We start from the raw sequence: 23294 nt of genomic DNA, 5'->3' as shown, positions 1-23294 counted from the left end.
ATGTTGATGCTGCATTATTCCACTATGGGAATGGGTTGTGTTTCAAGGGGATGGAATGATGAGTTTATTGCAGCATGTCAACAACGAATTCTTGGTAATTTTGATACTTCTACGGCTGAGACTATGGCTTTTAGGAAAGTTTTAAGCTGGTTCAAGGAAGGTGGTTGGTTCTCGGTTATTGTGGAGTCAGACGCTCAACTTTTGGTTTGAGCTATAGCTGATCCCAATTATCAGGATTTGTTATCATTTGGCTGTCTTATTTTTTATTGTAAGTCTCTTATTTTGGAGATAATTTCTATTTCTTTTAACTTTGTTCATAGGTCTACTAATGGTGTAACTCATGCGCTTGTTCGAGCTAACTATGGTATTCCGGACCTGGTTGAGGTTTTTCCTCACCTCCTGATTGTATTGTATTTCTCAGTTGATCGTTCTTGAATCTTAATAAAATTTACATTTTTATTAAAAAAAAAAACATCTCAAATGATAGATATTGTTTGTGTGTCTATTATTAAAGTCCTATTTTGACATAATTTTATTGAAGGTTACTCAATAATGAATTCTAATTCTGCTTGAACAAGGAATTTTAATTATGACCAAAACCATCACAAGAAAAAAAAAGTGTCAGTTATGCTTATCAGTTATTATTAATAATTATATTTTTAATTAATAATAATAATAGAAAAGCCAAAAAAATATAAAAGAAAAAAAACTCTCTGGCTATATACGCTTTAAATTTAAATTTTATATATTAATAATTTAAATTACCTTCCACTTTTCCTTATAATTTAAATTTAAATAATTTTATATTTTATGTATCTAACAATAATGACTTTTATATATTTTTATTATTTTTCTTAAGTGGATTAATGTATTTCACTTTATTGATTGAAAATTCTCTAAAAACAATATGAAATGAACAATTTGAATGTAAATTGCTTAATGAACTAGGGAATCAATTAATGAAATTGAGGCTGCCTATATGAACAAATGTGCTAAAAGATTCTGGCAAACCTCCAAAACTAATCTCCTTGAATGCTCCAGATGTCGGGTCACAAGAAACAAGAGACCTTCTCTTGTATTCTAACAGAAGCTCACCATTCTTAAAAAAACATAAAGCTCGAGCTTGTGACCAGTTGATTGGACACTCTGGAACATAGATGAATGGTGCCTGATTTAGATCCAAGTGTCTGGGCAAGTGAGCTCCAATGCTGAACTCCTTGACCCAAGATTCCTTGACTCCATATTCTTTCATAACCCAGATGTTAAGCTGTCTAAAACCTTGAGTTATTGCTGCAAGACAACCGCGGAGAATTGCCAGATGAGAGAAATACCTGCCAAATATTCCATGATTAGGGGTTGGAACCTCCTGGAATTGTTCATCTGCTAGGTCAAAGGACACCAGCTGACGACGTGACTGATGCCTATGTCTGCATGTCAACCAATGAAGTCTTCCATTTAACAAAACCTGAGATTGATATGGATGACTTCCAAGAAGTTGGTAAGAAGTTCTCCCTTTGCTTCTCCACGTAGACATGCCATTGCCAAGTGTTAAAACTTGCACCTCTGATTCTGGCAAAGAATATCTGCGGACTTGGAAATTGGAGACTTCATCTTCGTTCCTGTAGTAGACAATTCTGACCACCTTGTACTCTTTTGTCCCTGGATGGAAACCAAATCCCAACGTAACTCGTGTTTGTGTCGGAAACTGTTCTGGTACAGGCAGTTCTTTGAAATCCCTGGTAAAAGGATTATATATATAACATTTATCTTTGAACAATGAATGCCACAGGCACAGTAAACCATTACATGAGCCAACTACAGCGAACTCAGAGATCATAGGCACACGAAGTCTAGTGATCACTATATCTGGAGAAGAGAGATGCAGATAATAGAGATGGTTTTGGAGAGGCAAGTCACAGTGCAAGACGAGACCTGGATCATAGTCATTCATGCGAGAGAAATGCATGGTTGCAAGAAGTGGGTCTTGTGCTAAGCTTCGCCAAGAACGACAAACCCACTTAACCTGGATTAAAGAAGTTATAGGTAATCTTGATAGTATGTCAAGAGCAATCTCCCGTGGGAGGCTTTCCATGGTGCTTGATTCTTTTTGGATTTTCTTGGATCCCGCTTCTTTTGTTGCCTTTGGCCCAGAACTAGATTTCTCCATGATTATCATTAATGTCTGAGTTTGGAAGATACGAGGGAAGAAAAAAGACAGATGAAAACAAAGTTGCTGGTAAAAAGGTAAGATGAAAATAGGAGGTGGTGGAATCTAGAACGAAATCCATTATTAAATGAATAATTAATGGGATAAATTTTGGTGTAGCTTTCAATGGAGAAGAAAGAAGGAAAAGTATATGAAAGTGAAATGATTATATATATATATATATTGGCTGAAGGAAATGAAATTATATATTGCAGAAAAATCCAAAATTTGGAATCCAATTCCGTGCCATTTGGGCAATCAATTTAGATCCTTTTCGAGGGCGTAACTCATGGATTAATTCTTTGGAATTCTATATTAATCGCTTGTGAATATATATATCTCGGATAAATCTTATTAAAATTATAATAATTTTAATAATTAGATTCAATAATTTGTAGTTTGTGTGTTTTATTTTTTTTTTTAAATTATAATTAGTTTATTATGGAATTATCACCGACGATACTTATAAATGATAGAATTTTCATATCGTAATTTATGATAGCCTGTGACATATTTTTAAAAGTTGTGTATCTCGAAATTCATTTTTCGAAAAGTTATTGTGGATGTCGGATATTAATGATAAAAGTTAAGTCCGATCCAAATCTGTCGTAAAGTTTAAAATTAATTATTTCGTGTTATGGTAAAACAATGATGTATCGATTAGGGGTGAGCAGTATTCGGTTCAAATAGAAAAAATCGACCGAACCGAATCGATTTGAAATTTTAGTTCGGTTTTTTATATATTTCGGTTCGATTCCGTTTTTAATTTCAAAAATTTCGGTTATTTCGGTTCGGTTCGGTTTTGATCAGAGAAAAACCAAAAAAATCGAACCGAACCGATTAGTGATAATAATATGTTTTTTTCAATAATATAGAGAAATTAAATCATATTAAGTTTAAAATATTTTAATTAAATTTTAAAATATTAAAAATAAAGTGTGAAAAATAAAAAAATAATTAAAAATCGAAATTGATCAAACTGAACCGAATCAAATCGAATCAGACCGGTTCGGTTCGATTCATTTTTGACCAAAATCGATTCGGTTTGATTTTCATAAACACTAAAATTTTGATTTTCGGTTTATTCGGTTCAATTCGGTTTTGAACCGAACCGACCGAATGCTCACCCCTAGTATCGATAATACCAATGAATAATGAGATAAGTGATTTCGTGTTATGACAAAATAATTATATATCGATAATACCGATGAGTATTGAAATAAGTGATTCAATATTTTTTTTTCAAGTAAAATCGAAAATTCAAATTTTCATACATTTTTTAAAATACTCACTCAAAATACTTTATTTTTTAATACTATGGCAGTTGTAGATCAAAGCAAAGTTGTAAGGACTTCCACGATAAACAATAAGCTCATTATTCTCTTCTTCTTTCTATTTAAAAAATTAAATAAATATAATTTAATAAAACGAATAATAAAACTAATGAATTAATTAAATAATAAAATAATTTATATTATAATAAATTAATTGTTAAAAATAATTTAAAACGGTAAATTAAATAATAAAATTCTTTTTAAGTCTTACTAATTAATTTATTAATTATTAAGTATAATATTTATCTGATACATGTAGACATTAAGTGTATAGTCATTTAATTAATGCAGTATCTGTAATTTCTATTGTTTTAATTTAAAAAGGTAGAATAAATTCGAAAAGCAGTATTATTAATTAATTTATGGTAAATAAATTTATTTCTAATAATATTAATAATTTATAATTAATTTTTAATCAGATTAGTAATTTTAACTACATTCTAATGTTTGAGACATTCATAAAAATTGTCAATAATTTTTTTATATTAAAAAAGTTAATTATTTTTCAGAAAAATAAGTTACTCATTTCAAATGATAAAGTTAATTTCTGAAATTTTAAAATATTATTAACACCAATAAACTTTTTATATATAAACTTATTAACATCCTTATTTTTAATACCAATGAAAATAAATTATTTTTTTATTTACAAAACAAAAGGATTCTTAATGATCATTAATAAATATAATTAATGTTATTTTTAATTTTTAACAAAGTTCCACTTATTTTAAAAATTAAAACATCAATCTAAATAAATATAATTTGCATATTAATTTTGATATAAGAAGGGCTACGCTCTATCGGGCGGATGAAGTTCCATTTGATATCAAGCTAAACTCATTGTAGAACGTGGGATAGGAGTGACATGGATTCAGATGCTCGTCATGGTTGCAACCTTCGCTATAAGGCCTTAGGAAGGCTTGGTGAGTCCACAAATTCAACCTAATTTCATTGACTCATAAGATAGAATCAAAGAATCAAAAGCCTGAAATAATAGAAATTGCACATCATAAAGACCGAACGAAAAATAAATAGCCACCTAACAGGAATCAGAATTTCTGCTCCAGAACACTCATTATTCAAGTCAGGAATTACAACGGTTAAGGCACGCTTGAGAAGGAAAGGAAATAGGAATAAAAAAGGAGGAATAATCGAACCGAAACCAAACTCCTCAAAAAAATATTTAAACTTAAATCCATATTTAGATTTCGAACCATCAATTAACGTCGTCTGTGGAATCGAAGGGATCATAACATCAACGAAGTTCTCATTCAACCATTGAGATCTACGTGGCCAACCTGGAGAAAGCCACACAATGCTCACTCAAAGCAATCCAATAAGTCCATAATCCCTTTATCATTATTAGCAGTAACAGTTAGACTAAGATAAGATAGATTAATTCAAAGTGTATTTGTATTTTGTAGACTCCTTAGAATCAGGAGCTTCTCTCTGTATTTAAACACTGTACACATTCATATCAAGATATACAAAAATACTCATCTTCCTTCCTAAGTTAATTTGGTATCAGAGCCATAGGAAAAAAAATGGCTTCAGATTCATCAACACCTTCTGATGTTTCTCATTCTTCTCCCCTTCAATCTTCGAATTTATTTTCTACCCCACCACACGCCCAACTTTCTTTTTCCTTGAAACTAAAGGAAACCAATTATTTAGCATGGAAGACACAATTTCTTCCTATCATCAAGTGTTATAATTTGAACCGACACATTGATGGAACTACTGAACCAACACCAATTATCACAAATTCCACTACTTCTCAACCAGAGCCAAATCCAGAGTATCTTAAATGGATTCAGGAAGATCAGCTCCTTCTTAGCTGGATCTGTTCCTCTCTTACGGAAGAGGTGATGCCATATGTTACCGGTCTTGAGAGTGCTTTTGATGCCTGAAATTCTTTATCTGATGCTTTTGGTACGAGTAATAGTGCGAAGAGGGTTCAATTACATATTGCCCTTCAGAATCTATCTCTAGGTGACAAAACTATATCTCTATTTTTGCGAGAAGCAAAAGTTATTGCAGATGAGTTGGCAGCGGCTGGTACTCCCATTTCCACCGATGAGTTCAATGCAACAATTTTCCGGTTACTGCCTTCTGACTATCATCCAGTCATTGCTACTCTATCTGCTAGCAAAACGAAGGTAACATTCTCTGACCTGTCTGCTCAATTGATGTCTCATGAGATTCTCTTGCAAAGTAGCAATCGTTCGACCACCACTACGCCTATTCTTGCGAATTTCTCTCGCCAAACTCAGTCTGGATCACGATCTAATCAACGTGGTCAGAATGCAAAAGGTTCAGGTTCTAACTCCAAAGGGTCAAAGCGATGGTTTCCAAACCCTTGTCAGATTTGTGGCTTGAACAACCATCAAGCGAAATGGTGCCGAAAGCGCTATGATCAGGATTCTAATCCGATTACTGCCAATACAGCTACTACTATGACATCTGCTGATTCCACAACTTGGTTTGCAGACTCCGCTGCCTCACATCATATGACTCCCGATCTCTCTGCTCTTGAGATCACTGATGAGTATAAGGGACCGGACAAGGTTACTTTAGGTAATGGATCGGATTTGGATATTCAGCATATTGGTAATCGTATTATTCAAACTCCTGCTGCAAAACTTCATTTGAATAATATTTTACATGTGCCTACACTGCAATCTCATTTACTATCTGTTAATAAGTTTGCCAAAGATAATGATTGCACTTTTAAATTTGACTCTTGCGGCTTTGTTGTGAAGCACAAACCAAGTAAGCGGGTTTTGATTACTGGTCCAGCAGAGGATGGTATTTACAAGTTCAGATTTCCACCTCCTGTTTCGCATCCTACAGCTATGGTTTCTGCGAGGACTACGCAACCAGATTGGCATTCAAGACTTGGTCATCCTCAACACTCCACAGTATCTTTTCTTATTTCAAAGTTTACTTTGCCGCATTCTTCAATAAAACAGTCATCCAACAGCCTTTGTGAAGCTTGCTGTTTGGGGAAGAGTAAACAACTTACTTTGCCTTTGACTGGAACTATTGCAAATAAACCATTAGCCTTGGTTCATGGTGATGTCTGGGGTCCTGCCCCCGAATTATCGTTTTATGGAGATAGATATTTTGTCATTTTTGTAGACGATTTTTCAAGATATTGTTGGTTATTTCCTATTAAGAAGAAAAGTGATGTTTGTTCTGTTTTCATAAATTTTCATAAACTTGTTGAAAGACAGTTTCAAACTAAACTGCTTGAATTTCAATCGGATTGGGGAGGGGAGTTTCGCACTGTCCATACTTATTTGAAGGAACAGGGTGTTCATCATCGTCTTGCATGTCCGCACACTCATCAACAGAATGGTACAGTTGAGCGGAAAATTCGACATGTTGTTGACACTTGTCTTGCATTACTTGCTCACTCCTCGGTTCCCAAACGATTTTGGAATTTTGCAATGTCTACTGCTGTGTTCTTGATAAATCGGTTGCCAACTTCAGTTTTACAAAATATTTCACCATATCAGAGGTTATTTTGTAAAGCTCCGGCTTATCAGTTTCTACGGGTCTTTGGTTGTACGGTTTATCCATTACTTAGGCCCTACAATCAGCATAAGTTTTCATACAGAACTGTTGCTTGTCTTTTTCTTGGCTATTCTAATGATCATTTGGGATATCTTTGTTTTAATCCTAATGATAACAAGTTGTATGTCAGCAGGCATATTCAATTTGATGAGTCTCGATTTTTATACAAGGAAACTCTTTCCACTGGTGCTTCGATTCTTGGTAAACCACATTCAGAAATAGATTCTGTTACATGGCTCACACTTTCAGTGCCAACTTCTAAGCCAATTAATTCAGAAAAGCAACCAGCTGCTGGACAAGTAGACACGCCATCTTCTGCTGGTCAGGAGAATCTTCTGCTATCGAACACTGAATCTGGATCAGACCCATGCTTGCCGCAGCATATTCAGTCTTCAGATAGTTCTCTGCCGCAACAATCATCTGGAACAGGACTTGAACTTGCGTTGGTTTCTGAAACCAACACTGAAACAACTACTTCTTTGCCGTCGGAACAGCCACTTGATCCGATTTCTGCACCAACACCCCGTCCACATCCTACAATGGTCTTGAGACCCAATCCTAAGAAGAAAACATTTGCTTACACTACAACTGTAAGTTCCCACTCCTCGCCTATGGAACCTTCTTGTTTTAGTAAAGCAATAAAAATACCCATTTGGAGAGAAGCAATGAGTAGTGAAATTACTGCTCTAATTCAACATCAGACTTGGGAATTGGTTCCTAAACCTTCGAATATTAATGTTGTGGGATGTAAGTGGGTCTTTAAAGTTAAACGGAATCCAGACGGTCGTGTTGAACGATGCAAAGCTCGGTTGGTTGCCAAGGGTTATAATCAAGTTGAAGGGCTTGACTATGCTGCCACTTTTAGTCCAGTGATCAAACCAACAACAATCCGTGTTGTTTTATCTCTAGCTGTTATGAAAGGATGGGATTTGCGGCAATTGGACATTTCCAATGCGTTTCTGAATGGGTTTTTGGAAGAAACTGTATATATGACCCAACCTCCTGGGTTTACTGATTCCAGATGTCCTACATATGTTTGTAAATTGAACAAATCCATTTATGGCCTTAAGCAGGCTCCTCGGGCGTGGTTTCAGAGATTAAGTTCTTTTCTATATGGCCTTGGTTTCTCCGGATCACACACTGATTCTTCTCTTTTTATTAAAGAAGCCAACGAAGCTGTTTTATATATTCTTTTATATGTCGATGACATTGTCATCACTGGTAGTTCTTCTACTATGATTCAAGATTGTATACAGCAGATTGCTCATGAGTTTAAATTGCGCGATCTTGGCAAATTAAGTTACTTTCTTGGAATAGAGGTCCATCATCACAAAAATGGAATTCTTCTTTCTCAACAAAAGTATCTTCACGATTTGCTTCAGCACACTAAAATGGAACATGCAGTGGCTGTAAAAACGCCTATGGCTACCAATTGTCAATTACATCTTGAAGATGGTGAACCAATGGCTGAACCAGATTTGTATCGACGAACGGTAGGTGCTTTGCAATATGCTTGTTTGACAAGACCCGATTTGGCATTTTCTGTCAACAAACTTTGTCAATTTCTCTCGAAGCCAACGATGACTCACTGGACAACATGTAAGAGAGTCCTTCGCTATGTTAAGGATACAATTCAACACGGGTTATTTATTACACCATCTACTAATCGCAGACTACAAGCCTTCTGTGATGCTGACTGGGCAGGAAGTTTGCAAGATCGTCGATCTACCGGTGGCTTTGCCATCTATTTTGGGACAAATTTAATTTCTTGGTCCGCTAAGAAACAACCTACCGTTGCAAGATCTTCCACAGAGGCAGAATATAGAGCTGTTGCGAATACGACAGCTGAACTAATTTGGCTTCGGTCTTTACTTAAGGAATTGCGACAACCTTTGCTTAACCCAACAATCATTTGGTGTGATAATATTGGCGCTTCATATTTAGCTGTCAATCCATGTTTTAAAGCCCGAACGAAACACATAGAAGTAGATTTTCACTTTGTTCGGGAGCAAGTCAAGGAAGGCAATATCAGTGTACAGTTTATTTCATCGGTTGATCAATTAGCCGATATTTTTACAAAACCCCTTAGCACCAGTCGATTTCAGCAGCATAAAAACAAGCTTCGACTTCTCACCCGAGATTCTAAGCTTGAGAGGGGGTATTAGCAGTAACAGTTAGACTAAGATAAGATAGATTAATTCAAAGTGTATTTGTATTTTGTAGACTCCTTAGAATCAGGAGCTTCTCTCTGTATTTAAACACTGTACACATTCATATCAAGATATACAAAAATACTCATCTTCCTTCCTAAGTTAATTATCATGAATAGCCCGAACTTGACCTAAGAAAATCCACAATTTTCATTTTTTAGTCTACCAATCCCATCACCTAGATTACCAAGCAATTTGTCGAGCTCAACAACAGCGACCCCCCAAACTCCATTGTCTAATCAGGAGCTCCAGGCCAGGAGCTCCAGGCCATGGCCTTACAACTCGAAAATACTGTCAGTTGGTTAAGTCAAATCCTACAGTAAAGAGGCCTCAGTATGCCAAATCAGTTAAGCACGCTGATCGGACTCAGTGACAACATACTCCAGCCCACCCTAAACTGGAAAAATCCGCCACAGAGTAATAGAAGAGCTGATGAGAAAAACAAAGAGATGAGGAAGGGGAGAGAACCGACGACACGATCTCAAAATAAGGTAATGCAAGAACTCTAGAAAACAATGACGAGGAGAGTTTCTTGCCTGAGCCTGAAGGAATGGAGGAGGAAGAAGAGTACGGAAGAGACTGATATCATAGGAAGACAAGATGCAAGAATAACAATGTCATGTTGGACTAGAAGTTAGAAAGGTTGCCCGAACCACACCTCGGACGACCACGGGATAGACCCTATTCTCGTTGGCCTATGGGACAACAGCAGTAGTCCTTATGAAATTGCAGTCCCAACACATCGGGTGCAATTTAACGATGAAAACCTTATTGGCGAAAAGTTGAGAAGCAACCTCAATGTCCTTGAGGAAATCAGAGATGAAATGCAAGTGCGAACAACAGCCTATCACAAAGGGCAACTATGTACTACAACTAAAAGGTCTATGAGAAAAATCTGAAAGTTGGTGACTTAGTTTTGAGAAGGCTGGAGGCAACCAGAAAAAATGCTGTTATAGGTAAACTAGTACTAACTTAGGAGAGACCATTTAGATTTACAGAGGTCGTTAAGCTAGGAGTATACTGAATTAAAAATCTGCAGGAAAATCTAGAACCTCATTCTTAAAAGATTCAGTATCTTAAAAGGTACTTTCAGCATAAATATTATAAATAATAACTTTTCAAGTAATTGTTTAATACTTTCCGTCCTATGTAATATTTAATAATGAATTAAGAACATACTTCATTCTAATAAAAATTTTTATTCACTTTTTTTATCTAATTCTTTCAAAAGTATTCTCCACTTTTCTTTTTATATATTATAGTAATATATAAATTAACTATTATAACACTATTTAATTTTATTTAATTTTTAAATTTTTTAAAAATATCTCTTAGTATTTAATAAAATTTAATATTATATAATTAAAAAGTTAATAAAAAATATTAATTTTTTAATATATATATATAAATAAAATAAATAAAAATTATAGAACGAACAGGGTAAAAAATTTAATAAATTATTTTCAACTAACAAGATGAATAACGTTGAATAATAATTTGAAAAAGTGGCTGTTGTTTGCCTTTCACAAATTACAATTAAATTCCTCATTAATAAGCCGCAATTTTTTTTAATAATTGAAATCCTATATACTATTGCAACTATTTGATTTAGACCATTTTTTTTTTTAAAAAATGCCATATACAATTGAAGTTTGCCCCTACATATGTTTTGGAAACAATTACTAAAAATTAAATTAACTCCTAAAAAATTAGAATAATAATATATATACTATTATTTAATTTATTTTCTTCTAACTAATTATCACATTAATTAGAGTACTCCATTAAATTTTATATTTTAAACTATTTTTTAAAGATAATGCAAAATTCACCAACCTATCCTTTATTAATTGCGCCACTCATACCAATAATACAATAAATTTAAGACTTCGTTATTCATTAATTTGTTAATTAAAATTATCATAAAAATAATTTGATGCTCTTATTATGTACATTAAATAAACTCATAATATCAAAATAATAATTTAAAAAAAATTAAAAACATAATATTAAAGCAAAAATTTGATATGTTTTAAATTTATACTTATATAACTCATTTCATTTACATTTATGACTCATGATTAACGTAAAGATTGAAAGATTTTTCTAATTATTGTGAGAAAAAGAAAAAAAATTAAATTGAGAAAAAAACCTCTATTTATCTACGTGAAGGGAGTTTTTTTTTTTTTTTAAAAAAAAACATAACTTAGTGGGCTGACCAATAATGTCTACGTGAAGGAGGTTTTTTTTTTTAAAAAAAAAAAAAAAACTTTATTTAGTGGGCTGACCAATAATGTCTCACACCTTTATTCAATGTTAATTAGAGTTATCGATATTTAGTTTAAATGAAAAAAATTAATTAAATTAAATTAATTTAAAATTTTAATTTAATTTTTTATTTATTTTAATTTAATTTAATTTTTAATTTTAAAAATTATGATTACTTCAGTTCGATTTAATTTTAATCAGAAAAAAATAAACTAAACGGATTAATAATAATAATATATTATTTTTATAATATAAAAAAATTAAATTATAATAAAATTAAAATATTTTAAATAAATTTTATAATATTAAAAATAGAGTGAAAATAATTTATTAAAAAATTTAACAGTTTAAAAAATTATTAAAAACTATTTAAAAAATTATTAAATTGAATTAACTCGATTCTATTCGATTCAATTTATATTTAAAATTAATTTAATTTAATTTTTATAAATATTAAATATTAAATTTTAATTTTTTTAATTTAATTTATTATTAAACTGAAGCGTCGGAATACTGAAGTAATCATTTGAGGATTTGATAATATTGCAAAAAATATTTTTAAATAAATAAAAAGCTATTATAATGGGAGTTGACTGGTGAAAAAACCATGGGGTTTGACTTAAATTGGGTTGTCAAGCAATAGCACTAAGGACTATTTTGCAAGTATAATAATAGCAATTATGGAGATAATGAAACATTTATAATACACCAATCATGTCCACTGCTGGCTCTGCTTTAATCCTATAAACCACAACACATTATTTAAAAATTAAATAATTCAAAGATAATATATACAAATAAGCAAACCACTAATTTAAAGTTTCAATTTGTAAGTTCTTGTTGCTTCTCTTATCTCAAAATGTATGTTTTGTGTTTCTTGTTCGTAGAGATATGTGTAATTTTTTTATATATAAAAAATAAGGATTTGGAGGATTAAATCTGGAACCTTTGAATGCACTTGTTAGGGATGAGCATTCGGTCGATTAGGTTAAAAATCGAACTGAATCGAATAAATTGAAAATAAAAATTTTAGTATTTATGAAAATCGAACTGAACAACTCATCGAAAACCCCTTAAAATATAACAAAACATGCACATAAAACAAGAAAAGGAAGGCTGGACAGGGGACTTTCGGCGGCAGGTTCGATGGCCGAAGGTCCTCCACAGATCCGAAAGTCAGGGACTTTCAGGGGCGAGTTCGGCGGCCGAAACCTCAACACAGATCCGAAAGTCATGCTTTCAGGGGCAGTTTAGAAGGCCAAAAGGCTGCCTTCCATGCAGGTTCGGCGGCCGAATCTTGCTTCAGCGGTCGAATCTGGGTTCTCCAGCAAGGCAGAATCCGAAACTGCCCTATCCACTCGGCCTCCAAAACTTCTTAAATCCTTACATTCAACCCCTCAAAACATGCATACTCACTTAAACATGCACAAGGGCATAAAAAACTAGCCTAAACAACAACTATAAAACATCACAAGAGCAAGCATTTATCATCAAAACTAACACCAACCCTAACACTTTAGATCTAACCAATTCATGCATTTTTAACCCTTAACCCTTTTTAAAACTTGCTTAAATTCCGAAGCAAGGCCAATAAAACTGAAAGCGACAGTAAAACTAATGAGGCTGAATCCCGAGCAAAGCTAATGAGGATCAAATTTAAATTTTAAATATTTATATTTTTATGAAAATTAAAATATTTATATTTTTATAAAAATTAAGTGTCTAATAATAATAATAAATATGTCAAAATATCAACTAGCTTCTTGTATAAAAATGGGAACCAAATGATTCACGTGACCTATAATAGAAGCATACATTGCACGCTGAATCTTATTGGAGGAAGTTAGCTCATGTATTGCTCCCTTCCCCCTAAAAGATGAGAAATTATATAGTATCAAGTATAATTTCTATTTGTTATAATAAAATTAAAGATCATATAAAGAAAATGTAAAATTATAAATTATATTTATTAAAAAATTGGAGATGAATACAAATTTGAGATAAAACTCAAAATCCTAATATAATTTAAATGTTAATTTAATTTAATTAAAAATAAAATATATAAATAAGCACAATAAAAACAAATTTAATGAAAGGATTCAAAAATTTAATCTAATTTAATAAAATGTAGTTAAAAACTTTTTTATTTTTAGTAATTGTTTACAAAATAATATTTTCAAAATTAAAAAAAAATAATTTAAGGGGATAAGAAAATAAAGAAGGAAAATAAAGTGATTATAATGAAAAAAATGTTTAAACTAATAACACATCATTATGATTTGATATTTGATTAAATTAATAAGATTGATATACATTTTTAAAAATTAAATAAAAAATAATTACTGAAAATAGAAAAATTTTAATTTTACCATGCTAACCTTGGCTCAACGAACTAGAATACATGAAAGAACTTCCAATGCATTTTGGGACAAAACATGGAAATAAAACATTTCGTCGACAGCAGGGTTCGAACCTGCGCGGGCGGAGCCCAACAGATTTCAAGTCTGTCTCCTTAACCACTCGGACATATCGACTCAACTGTTGCCGACCTTCCTCATAAGCATGTTAATGTAAAAGGTTTCATTTTGATTTTCTTTTGGAAATTTCATGGCTGCTTGAATTAAAGGGATTATGTAAAGAGAACAAATGAAATGATTAAATTAATCCTTACCAAAGACTATAAAGTTTAAAAGAAAATTTTCAAGCGTTTCTCAGCTAATCAAAATCAATTAGTTGCTTCCTTTATTTTTAGTTTTCTCATATCAGTGATGTACTTGCATATTTTGATTATATATTTTTCATATTTTTTGACATTTAAAATACATAAAAAAATTAATTAATAAAAAATAATTTTTTAATAAAAAAATTACTTTCCCTTTTAAAAGAATAAAGTAATTTTTCTCGTTTTGAAATTTTTATTAAAATTTTTACATATACATTTATTACCATATTTTATAAAATTATATAATAAAAAATATTTTTCAAATATAAGTTATTTTCGCAAACAAACAGAATTTTAATACAATCTTTTATTTTATATATTAAAGCATGGATTATATATAAAAAAAACATAATAAAAATCTTAACAACTGTATCTACTGAATTAAATTCGAACAAAATTATAAATACTATGGATCTTATTTTTCTAAAATCATTCAATATATTTTTTAAATAGCGAAAAATACATATTCCAATACTCTTTCTTGTATTTTTTGTTATAAATCATTGCAATATTATGACATCTCGATTTTTTTATAAGTATTTTTTTATTTGCATTTTATAGACATACTTAGTCCTTTCGGTATTGATATTATTATTGTTTGCTAAGTCATTTCTCTTACATAACTTTTTTATTGTGCTTTTGGAGAAGTTCTTCTTCTAACATAGCAGACTTGGATTTATTATGGTATAAGTATGTTGTGTTTTTAGAAAAGTCATTTTTTTTCTCTAACTTAATTTTTTCCTTCATATAACATTTTGTTTTTCTTGATCTTTCATCTTTTCTCCTTTTTTTTTTTCTTACCTTGAACCTCTTTCAGACTCTTTAGAGAATAGTTCTAATACCAATTGTTGGTTTTAGATGGAATAGAAAATAAAAAATATAATTTAAGACTTAATATGGTCTTTTATTATATTTATTAAAATAGGAATTTATATAGGAAAAAATATAATATAAAACTTTAACATAATATAAATTTTAACCACTATATCTGTCAAATCAAATCTAAACAAAATTATAAATAATGTGAATCGTATTATATCTTCAAATATTGAAATATTTTTCTAAAATTATTCAATATATTTTTTAATCAGTGAAAGACACACATTATAATACTCCATTTTTTTATTATAAATTATTACAGTTGTGTGATATGTCGGTCTCTTCGTTAGCATTTGTTTTCATTTGCATTTTATGAACAACCTTAGGTCCCTTCACATAAGCATTGTTGTTGTTTGAGAAGTCATTTCTCTTAGCATGACTTTGTTGTGTTTTTGGAGAATTTCTTCTCCTAGCATAATAGGTTTGGCTTTATTATGATACAAGTGTTGTGTTTTTGGCTAGAGGCACACCTCACTTGAAAGTGGAGAAATTAATCATGTTACTTCATGAGTACATGAAAGAAATACGATGGGTTATAACCAAAATGAAAGGTGTGCTGCGCCTCTTACTTAATTCTGTTGGAATCCTTTTCCCTCCCCCTATTACTTGAGCCTTGATCAAGTCAGAAAAGTCCAACCCGCGACTTTAAACTAGGATGCTACTGGGAGGCAACCCAGCATAGGTGATTTGCGCAAATTGATGGAAAAATCAGCAGAACTTAACTACAGCAGAGGTGATTTGGCCAAGTGATTTGTCCAAATCACTGTCCAAATCAGCAGAACCTCCAACAGTTGATCAATCTGCAGAATCTCGCCTTGACAAAATGGAGGCCCGAATCATACACATGGAGCACCTACTGCAACTGCTGGTGGACAACTTTCTACCCACCGACCATGACAGCCAGTGATTTGGCCGAGTAATTTGCCCAAATCACTGACCAAATCACCCCAGGCCAGTAAGTCCCTTTCTCTCTTAATTTTTCTCTATATGTTTTACATTGAGGACAATGTTTAGACTAGGTGTGGGGGTACTGAGGAATATTTTTGCACTGTTTGCACCATCTTTTGCTTTCTTTTTCCTTCTTTTTGCATTTTCTACCCTTTTACACACCAATTTTTTTTTCTCTCTCACACACATTTCTTTTTGCACTCATATTCACTTCTGCACATATGCACACACACATAGATTTTGTTTTAGCCTTTGCTCTACTCATCATAGATGACAAAGTTAAAAGAGCCTCCTATCTCATGACCCCATTAAAATTTTCAACCCTTTAAGCCTAAATTGAATCATTTACAGTGTGTTACCTTCACTTAGGGAGTTTTTCTCTTAAATTGAATCTTTGCACTTGCTATGGTCAAGGGAAAAAATATATATATATGCAATAAAAAGTTAGTGTAACTCTCTATGAGTTGATTTGTCCAAACTGTTATGAAAAAAAAGAAAAAGAAAAGAAAAAAAAATAACTCAGCAAAATCAAAAAGCACAAAACATAACCTGTTTCGATGGTCAAAGACTATGAACAGAGCTAGTAGCCACTTGAACAAGTGACCAACTGAGTAACCGGGGGTGGGTATCACCAATATGCACCTTCGCGTAAAAAGGTTGGTGACTTTTTTAGGCAAGGATAAAAAAGTGCTGCTGAATAAAAATGCTTAAAAGGTGGCAAGTCACTCTTAGGAGTTGCATTAAGCCTAATATAAAAGAATAAGCATGATCAAGTCAAAAAACTTTCCCTTGGCCATGGTAGGTGATGGGAAAAAAGGAAAGATGGGACAACCTTAGTACATGTATACTACACTATGGTGTTTCAACTTAGGAGTCTAGGGGGGCTGATTAAGTGGTACTTAGGCTCAAAAGAAAAAGGAGCTTGATTGACTAAGTTATTTGTTGCTTGAGGATAAGCAAAAAGCTAGGTGTGGGGGTATTTGATCAAACATAATTTAGCCACATTTTTATTACCTTTATTACTGTTCAATTACATATTTTTCAGCTTAATTTATGGTTTTTATCATGTTTTTGCAGAAAAGGAAGAAAATGGAAAGTTGGAGAAAAGTGCAGAAAAAGCTGGAAAAGTGATTGGGTCAAAGTGATTTGGCCAAATCACTGCCCAAATCAAGCTGAAGCAGAAAGCTGGGACAGACTCACAGGAAGTGATTGGGGCAAGCGATTTGGGCAAATCACTGCCCAAATCAAAATGACAGCAGAGGCGGACAGCAGAGCGGGAAAAAGGAAGAATTCAAAATCCAAAAGCATTGAAGTCTTATCCTACTTCAAACACTTCAAGATCAATTCTAGGACATCTCCAAGAGTCACTCCCAAAGATAGACTCCCTCAAGAAGAAGATTTATTCACAAGTAAATACAAAAGCAAAGAGGAGATTAAAGACTACAAAAAGACCAATCCATACTAGGATTCCAAATCCTAAGTGGATTAGGATTCTTCACCTATAAAAGGAGGCAGCCCCAAACCAGCAAAAGATCATCAGATCTTCAGCAGAATCTCATAGAAAAATCTGCAGAATTCCAACAGCCTTTCTTCTTCTACTTTTCTTTTTTTCTTTTGTGGTTTTGTCCACCATGAGTGGCTAAACACTTTTCTTTTCTAGTTGAAGTTGGAAAAATTCAGTTTATGATGAATTGGGAGATTAAATCTCCATTGTTAAACTCTTATTTACTTTCAATATTTATGCAACTTGATCTTTCTATTATTATTGCTTTGCTTTTAGAATCAATTAAGGCCTGTTGCTTTTAATTGCATAAGTAATAAATTATTTGAATGATTTAGGTCCATAATTGCTTAGATTGTCTAAACACAAGTACAATCAGTTGCATAATCTAAACTTGACCACGCGATTGGCAAGGTTAGAATTAGGTTTCTCTAAGTCTTAATGCAGTTAACAGTTGTTCGATGCTAAAAGCCCCAAGGACGTTTATTGGCATTTTGTTAACTAGTGTTTGATTAGTGAACGTTTCCTAGTCAAACTAGAACTAAGGAGGAATTTGGATTGTGAGAAGCGTCTTCCATATCCTAAATTAATTTATTGAAATAAATAGGAGTATCAAAAAGAGTCAATGATCAATTCTAAACAAACTGAAATAGATCCATGCTTCAACTAGAATCCTTCTCCCATTAGAATTCTCATCTTTTTTGCTTTCTCTTGCTATTTAGTTTCAATTCATCAAATCAAACCCCCCTCTTCTTATTTATTTACTTGTCCAAGTCATTATTAGGAAAATCCGTAGTGTCAAATTCCTGTGGTTCGACCCTATTACCACTATCTGCAAAATATTTTGTTGGTTGATAATAGGTTTATTTTTGACGGTTTCGACAACCGCTATCAATAAGTGTATTAAACTCATTTCCAATATTATATCTAATCCACTTCTTAAGTAAATCTCTTCCCATCAATAAACTCTTCCAAAACCAAGAAGCTGATTTTTAAACTGAGCATTCCATAAAAAAGTACGAGGAAAGTAGTGCCCCTTAATAATCTTCGCCCACAAGGAATCAGAATGTGAAATTAGCCTTCATCTTTGCTTAGCTAGGCACACTATATTAAATTTCTCTAAAACTCATAACTAAATTTCTACTTTTTTTTAATGAGAAATTAATGATTTATTTTTTAAAATTTTATTCTATTATTAAAATAGCTATTCTTAAAATTGAAACTTAAATTATAATAATTTAATCATTTAAATTTCACACGTTTTATAATAATTTAATTTTTTAATTTTAATATTTATAATAATTTAGTTTGTATAGTTTTAATATTTATAATAGTTTTAATCCTTTAATTTGAGTTGATTTATTCAATATATTGACAAACATTAAATTTAGTAGAAATGCTATTCTTTAATAAAATAAAAAGCAATTTTATTAGAGTTAGAAGGCACACGGACCTAAGTCTAATAAAAAAAAATATTAAAATATTTTTATTAAAATATTAAATAAAATAATTTAATTAAAGGATTACATATTTTATTATTTCATCCATTCTATAATTTTTATTTATTTTATTTTTTTACAATATATTTTTTTTATTAACTTTTTCAATTACACCTATTTAAAACATATTAAATTTTATTAAATCTTATAAATAAAATAAAATTAAATAGAATTATAATAATTAATTTATATATTATTATAGTCTAAAAAACAGTAGATAATAATTTTAAAATAATTAAAAAAATGGATAAAAATGATTGAATGAAATAAATAATATAAAACTTTAAGGATCATATCATAATTTACTGTTAACTTTTAATCATCAATTTAATTTTTTTAGCTATAATTATAAAAAATTAAAAGTTTAACTTTATTATTTAAAATTAAATTTTTATATATAAGTATAAATTAATATAAATGTTATTTTTTTTTTCAATATTGATAAAATCTATCTTCCCTTAAAATATCTTTTTTAGTTCAAATTCATAACTTCTTCTTCCTATCAAGAAGTCTGGTTTCCTTTTCTTTTCCCTTCAATTTTGATTTCCTCGGAGAAAATAATTGATGAGTCAACAAGGCTTCCATTCTGCCAACAATTTATTTTCTTCCTCCGACAGACATCGTTCTCTTGATTTTTATTAAAATTTTAAGCCGAGAAGCCTGGACTATAGATTTGAAAGAACAAAATATTTAACCCAAATCAAACTAAAAGGTTCAATTTAATTATGCTCGATTATATTAAAAATTTAATTTTTAATTTTTAAATTTGATTTATGAAAAAATTAAAAAGATTTAATATTAAACAGAAATAAAATGAAAAAATCGTCGACAGCAGGGTTCGAACCTGCGCGGGCGAAGCCCAACAGATTTCAAGTCTGTCTCCTTAACCACTCGGACATATCGACCAATTTATAATTAGCTCTGGAATTTTATATATCAACGCTATTGAATAATTTGATCACATTTTTTTTTTGTTTTAGGGGTGTGGGGGGAAGAAAAAGTTATAAACCGATCAGGTTTGTCCATAGTAATTCCAGTAAAAAGCTTTAAAAAATTTTAACTATTAAATTATATCAAATAAGCTATCGAAATTAAATTGAAAAATAGAGAAATAACTCGTGTGAACTAATTTAGAACCCCTCTGATTAAAAAAAAAAAAAAAAAATTTAAAACCCCAAGCTGAAGCTGGCCATTGCTTGCTCGATACTGATCTATGTATCTGGATCATTATGCAGTAAATTCTGCAACCCACAAGCCATGCAATATTACCATTTTAATGGGTTGAGTTATATTTATAATTTCGTAAAAAAAAAAGTGACATTTATAATATTTCATATTAATATAAGATTTGAGCTTAAAAGATTACATGCTCGAGTTTAACCAACGGTGATCCAACTCAAGGAGCTCACTGCAAAATATATTATAGAGTATAATTATAATTAAGAATTGATATATTTTAAAATTTTCATTTATTTTCATACATAAATAAATACTAACGTTGTAATAAAGTTGCTGATTCCATTGAAACTCAAACTTAAACTCGCTGTCTTGGAAAAAAATTCCAGCAAAATTTCTTGATTTTCTATTTTGGATGAAAAATTATAGAAGCTTAATTTCTTTGATTTTCTTAATTTCTAAGCTAAATTGAATTTTGAATTGAAATTTCTAGATTAATATAGATAAAACCTAAGTACTAAGACTAAAGAGGCAATAATTAAATTTTAAAAAGATTTCAAATTCTATAAGAAAGCGAAATGAAATAAGAGGGTAAGAAAATTTTTGTGTTTGAACAGAATAATTCAGTGGTGTAGAAGGCAGAATGAGTTAAAATGGTGGGCTGGGGTCAGTGTGTCTCAAAAGGGTGGCCAACGCGGAGAGCTGATGATTTGTCTAGAGGGAATTGGCAGAGAGAGCAGATGCACATGGTGCAAAGGGGCTATGGCATAGGATGGGCAACAATGTTGGCAATTTATACATATATAGGCCCATTGGAATAATAATATTCATGGCTCCTAGTGCTGATTGTTGAGCTTCCATTAAACTAAATTAAATCAGAAACATGAGATGGGGTCCCAACAAATAAATGATAAGAAATGAATTGTTTACAAGTTGTCAAGGGAATGAGGAATGAACTATCTCCTGCCTGTGAAGTCCACCCGGTTGATGGTATCGAATTCAGTAAAAATAAGATAACAGTTTAATCTTATTCCTTGATAAAAATAAAGTAAAATAAAATAAAAATAAAATATAAAAGTGAAGATTTTAAATTGAAGAGATTTAACTTAATATAAAGGTAAACTAATTCAAAAGTAAATTAATTCAAGAGATTAATCACATTAAGAAAATATATATATCCAGGAATATTTTAGTGTTAATTTTTGAGATTGATAATGTAAAGGTAAACTAATTAAGAAGCAAATAATTAAAGAGATTAATTAGATTAAAAAAATATCTATATTCAGGAATATTTTAGTGTTAATTCTTGGGATTGATCATAAATACAATAATGTCCAAATTAATTTCTGATTAGCCAATTATTGTTATTGACACGGTCTAATAACTTAGTCTTTCCTTAGATAATAGACTAAAATAGATCAGCTCATTAATTAGTCTCTAATTAATAAATAAACCACGTGATTAGCTCAATGGAATTTAATTTGATAACAATATTAAAAATTAGGAAGATATGACTCTAATCAAGAAGCTCATACCAATGCGGCTATGAAATTAAAATATGTTATTCCATAATAAAATATTATTTGTCACAAATATCAAATTGACAAGTGATTACAGATTTAATGAATCTAAATGACTACATACTATTTACTTAATTAAACAATTAGTTAGATTGCATGAATTAAACAAATAATAATCTCAAGAATAAAGGAAAACATAAAAACCAGAAATAAGAAGGAGAATTAATATTGATTCGATCTCACAATTCTTGTGAATTGCACCTCGAAAGTTTCCTAACTAGATAAATAAGATTAGCTGTCGGAGCTCATATTGTAACCAATTGTAAAAACAAAAAGTAAGGTATTCAAAGTTTCAAAAGCTTCCCAAATCAAAGAATTTTTCCTTTTTTAAAGGAGTAATCCTAAATTAAAGAAGAATAAAAGAAAATCCCTTTGAAAAGAGAAATAACAATCTAAAATTTCATATTCTTTCTATAATCGTTTCTTCTTAAACTGGTTTCTGCAATTTAATAGAGGATCAGATCTAAAAATCCAATAATATTGCATAAGCCGTGCCCAAGGTCTGTGTATGCCTAGCCCAAGATTTACTCTACTGCTTGCTTGCTTCTGAATGAATCTTGTTTGTGACCTCGACAAGCCCATCATGACAAAGTTATATTTTCACAAAAATCTTTCTTGATGTCCATTTTAGGCTTCCCTTTGTGTGACTTTGGCCCATAGGCTTGATTAGGCTTCCTAAGCTTATGATTGCAAGTGTTGTACCAAATCTGCCCCATATGATTTGAAGCATGCCCCAAGTATATTTGGATCATATTAATATGATTTTGAACTCATTTTAAACCCATTTGAATGATATAAGGTTGTTTTACACCATTGTTAGAAATTTACCCTATTAGATCCGTATCACTAACACCCGGAAGGTTGACCTAGCGTATACCCACCTTACAGCCTGTCATTAGATGCCTTAGAATCTTTTTGTGATGCGAGACTGACACCCGGTCTTCTGGCCTAGCGTATACCCGCTTTGTGGCCTGACATTTAATACTTTAGAAACTTCTCAGAACTAACACCTGGAAGGTCAGCCTACCATTATATACTTATTATGCGAGACCTATGCCCAACGGGGCTGCGATCTTTGATGAATATTTGTTTTCACGGTTCTACTCTCAGATTTATATACGAGATCCATGCCCAATAGAGCTGCGGTCTTTTATGAATGTTTGTTTCCATGGTCTTACATCCGGTTTATATGCGAGACCCATGCTCAATAGAGCAGCAGCTCATGAATTGTCGGCTATTTCGAGAGATAAAAGAGAGATTTTTTTGTAAGAGAGAAAGAGTAAGAAGCCGATCGTAATCCAAATTAACTGAGAGGATTCAATGAATTTTTCAGTAACGAAATCAAATAATGTTGCAGAGATTAGATTGACTTAGATTGATGATGTAGTCGGA

At 31.3% G+C, this 23294-nt stretch overlaps 1 protein-coding gene and 2 non-coding genes across 3 annotated transcripts; all 3 read right to left on the bottom strand.

Moving 5' to 3' along the window:
* Window positions 1-866: 866 nt before the first annotated feature.
* LOC110629769 (F-box protein At3g07870) lies at window positions 867-2353 on the bottom strand. The gene has a single exon (XM_043949978.1). The coding sequence runs from the start codon at window positions 2174-2176 to the stop codon at window positions 953-955; it is 1224 nt and encodes a 407-aa protein (XP_043805913.1). The 5' UTR covers window positions 2177-2353; the 3' UTR covers window positions 867-952.
* An 11696-nt stretch (window positions 2354-14049) lies between these two features.
* TRNAS-UGA lies at window positions 14050-14131 on the bottom strand. The gene has a single exon. It is a non-coding gene; the product is annotated as a tRNA-Ser (tRNA).
* Window positions 14132-19969: 5838 nt separating this feature from the next.
* Window positions 19970-20051, bottom strand: TRNAS-UGA. The gene has a single exon. It is a non-coding gene; the product is annotated as a tRNA-Ser (tRNA).
* Window positions 20052-23294: the final 3243 nt, after the last annotated feature.

Source organism: Manihot esculenta, chromosome 13 (genome assembly GCF_001659605.2).
Source record: "Manihot esculenta cultivar AM560-2 chromosome 13, M.esculenta_v8, whole genome shotgun sequence".
NCBI classification, from domain to species: domain Eukaryota; kingdom Viridiplantae; phylum Streptophyta; class Magnoliopsida; order Malpighiales; family Euphorbiaceae; genus Manihot; species Manihot esculenta.
Note: the sequence above shows the minus strand (reverse complement) of the source record. Positions and strands in the feature narration are given on the sequence as shown.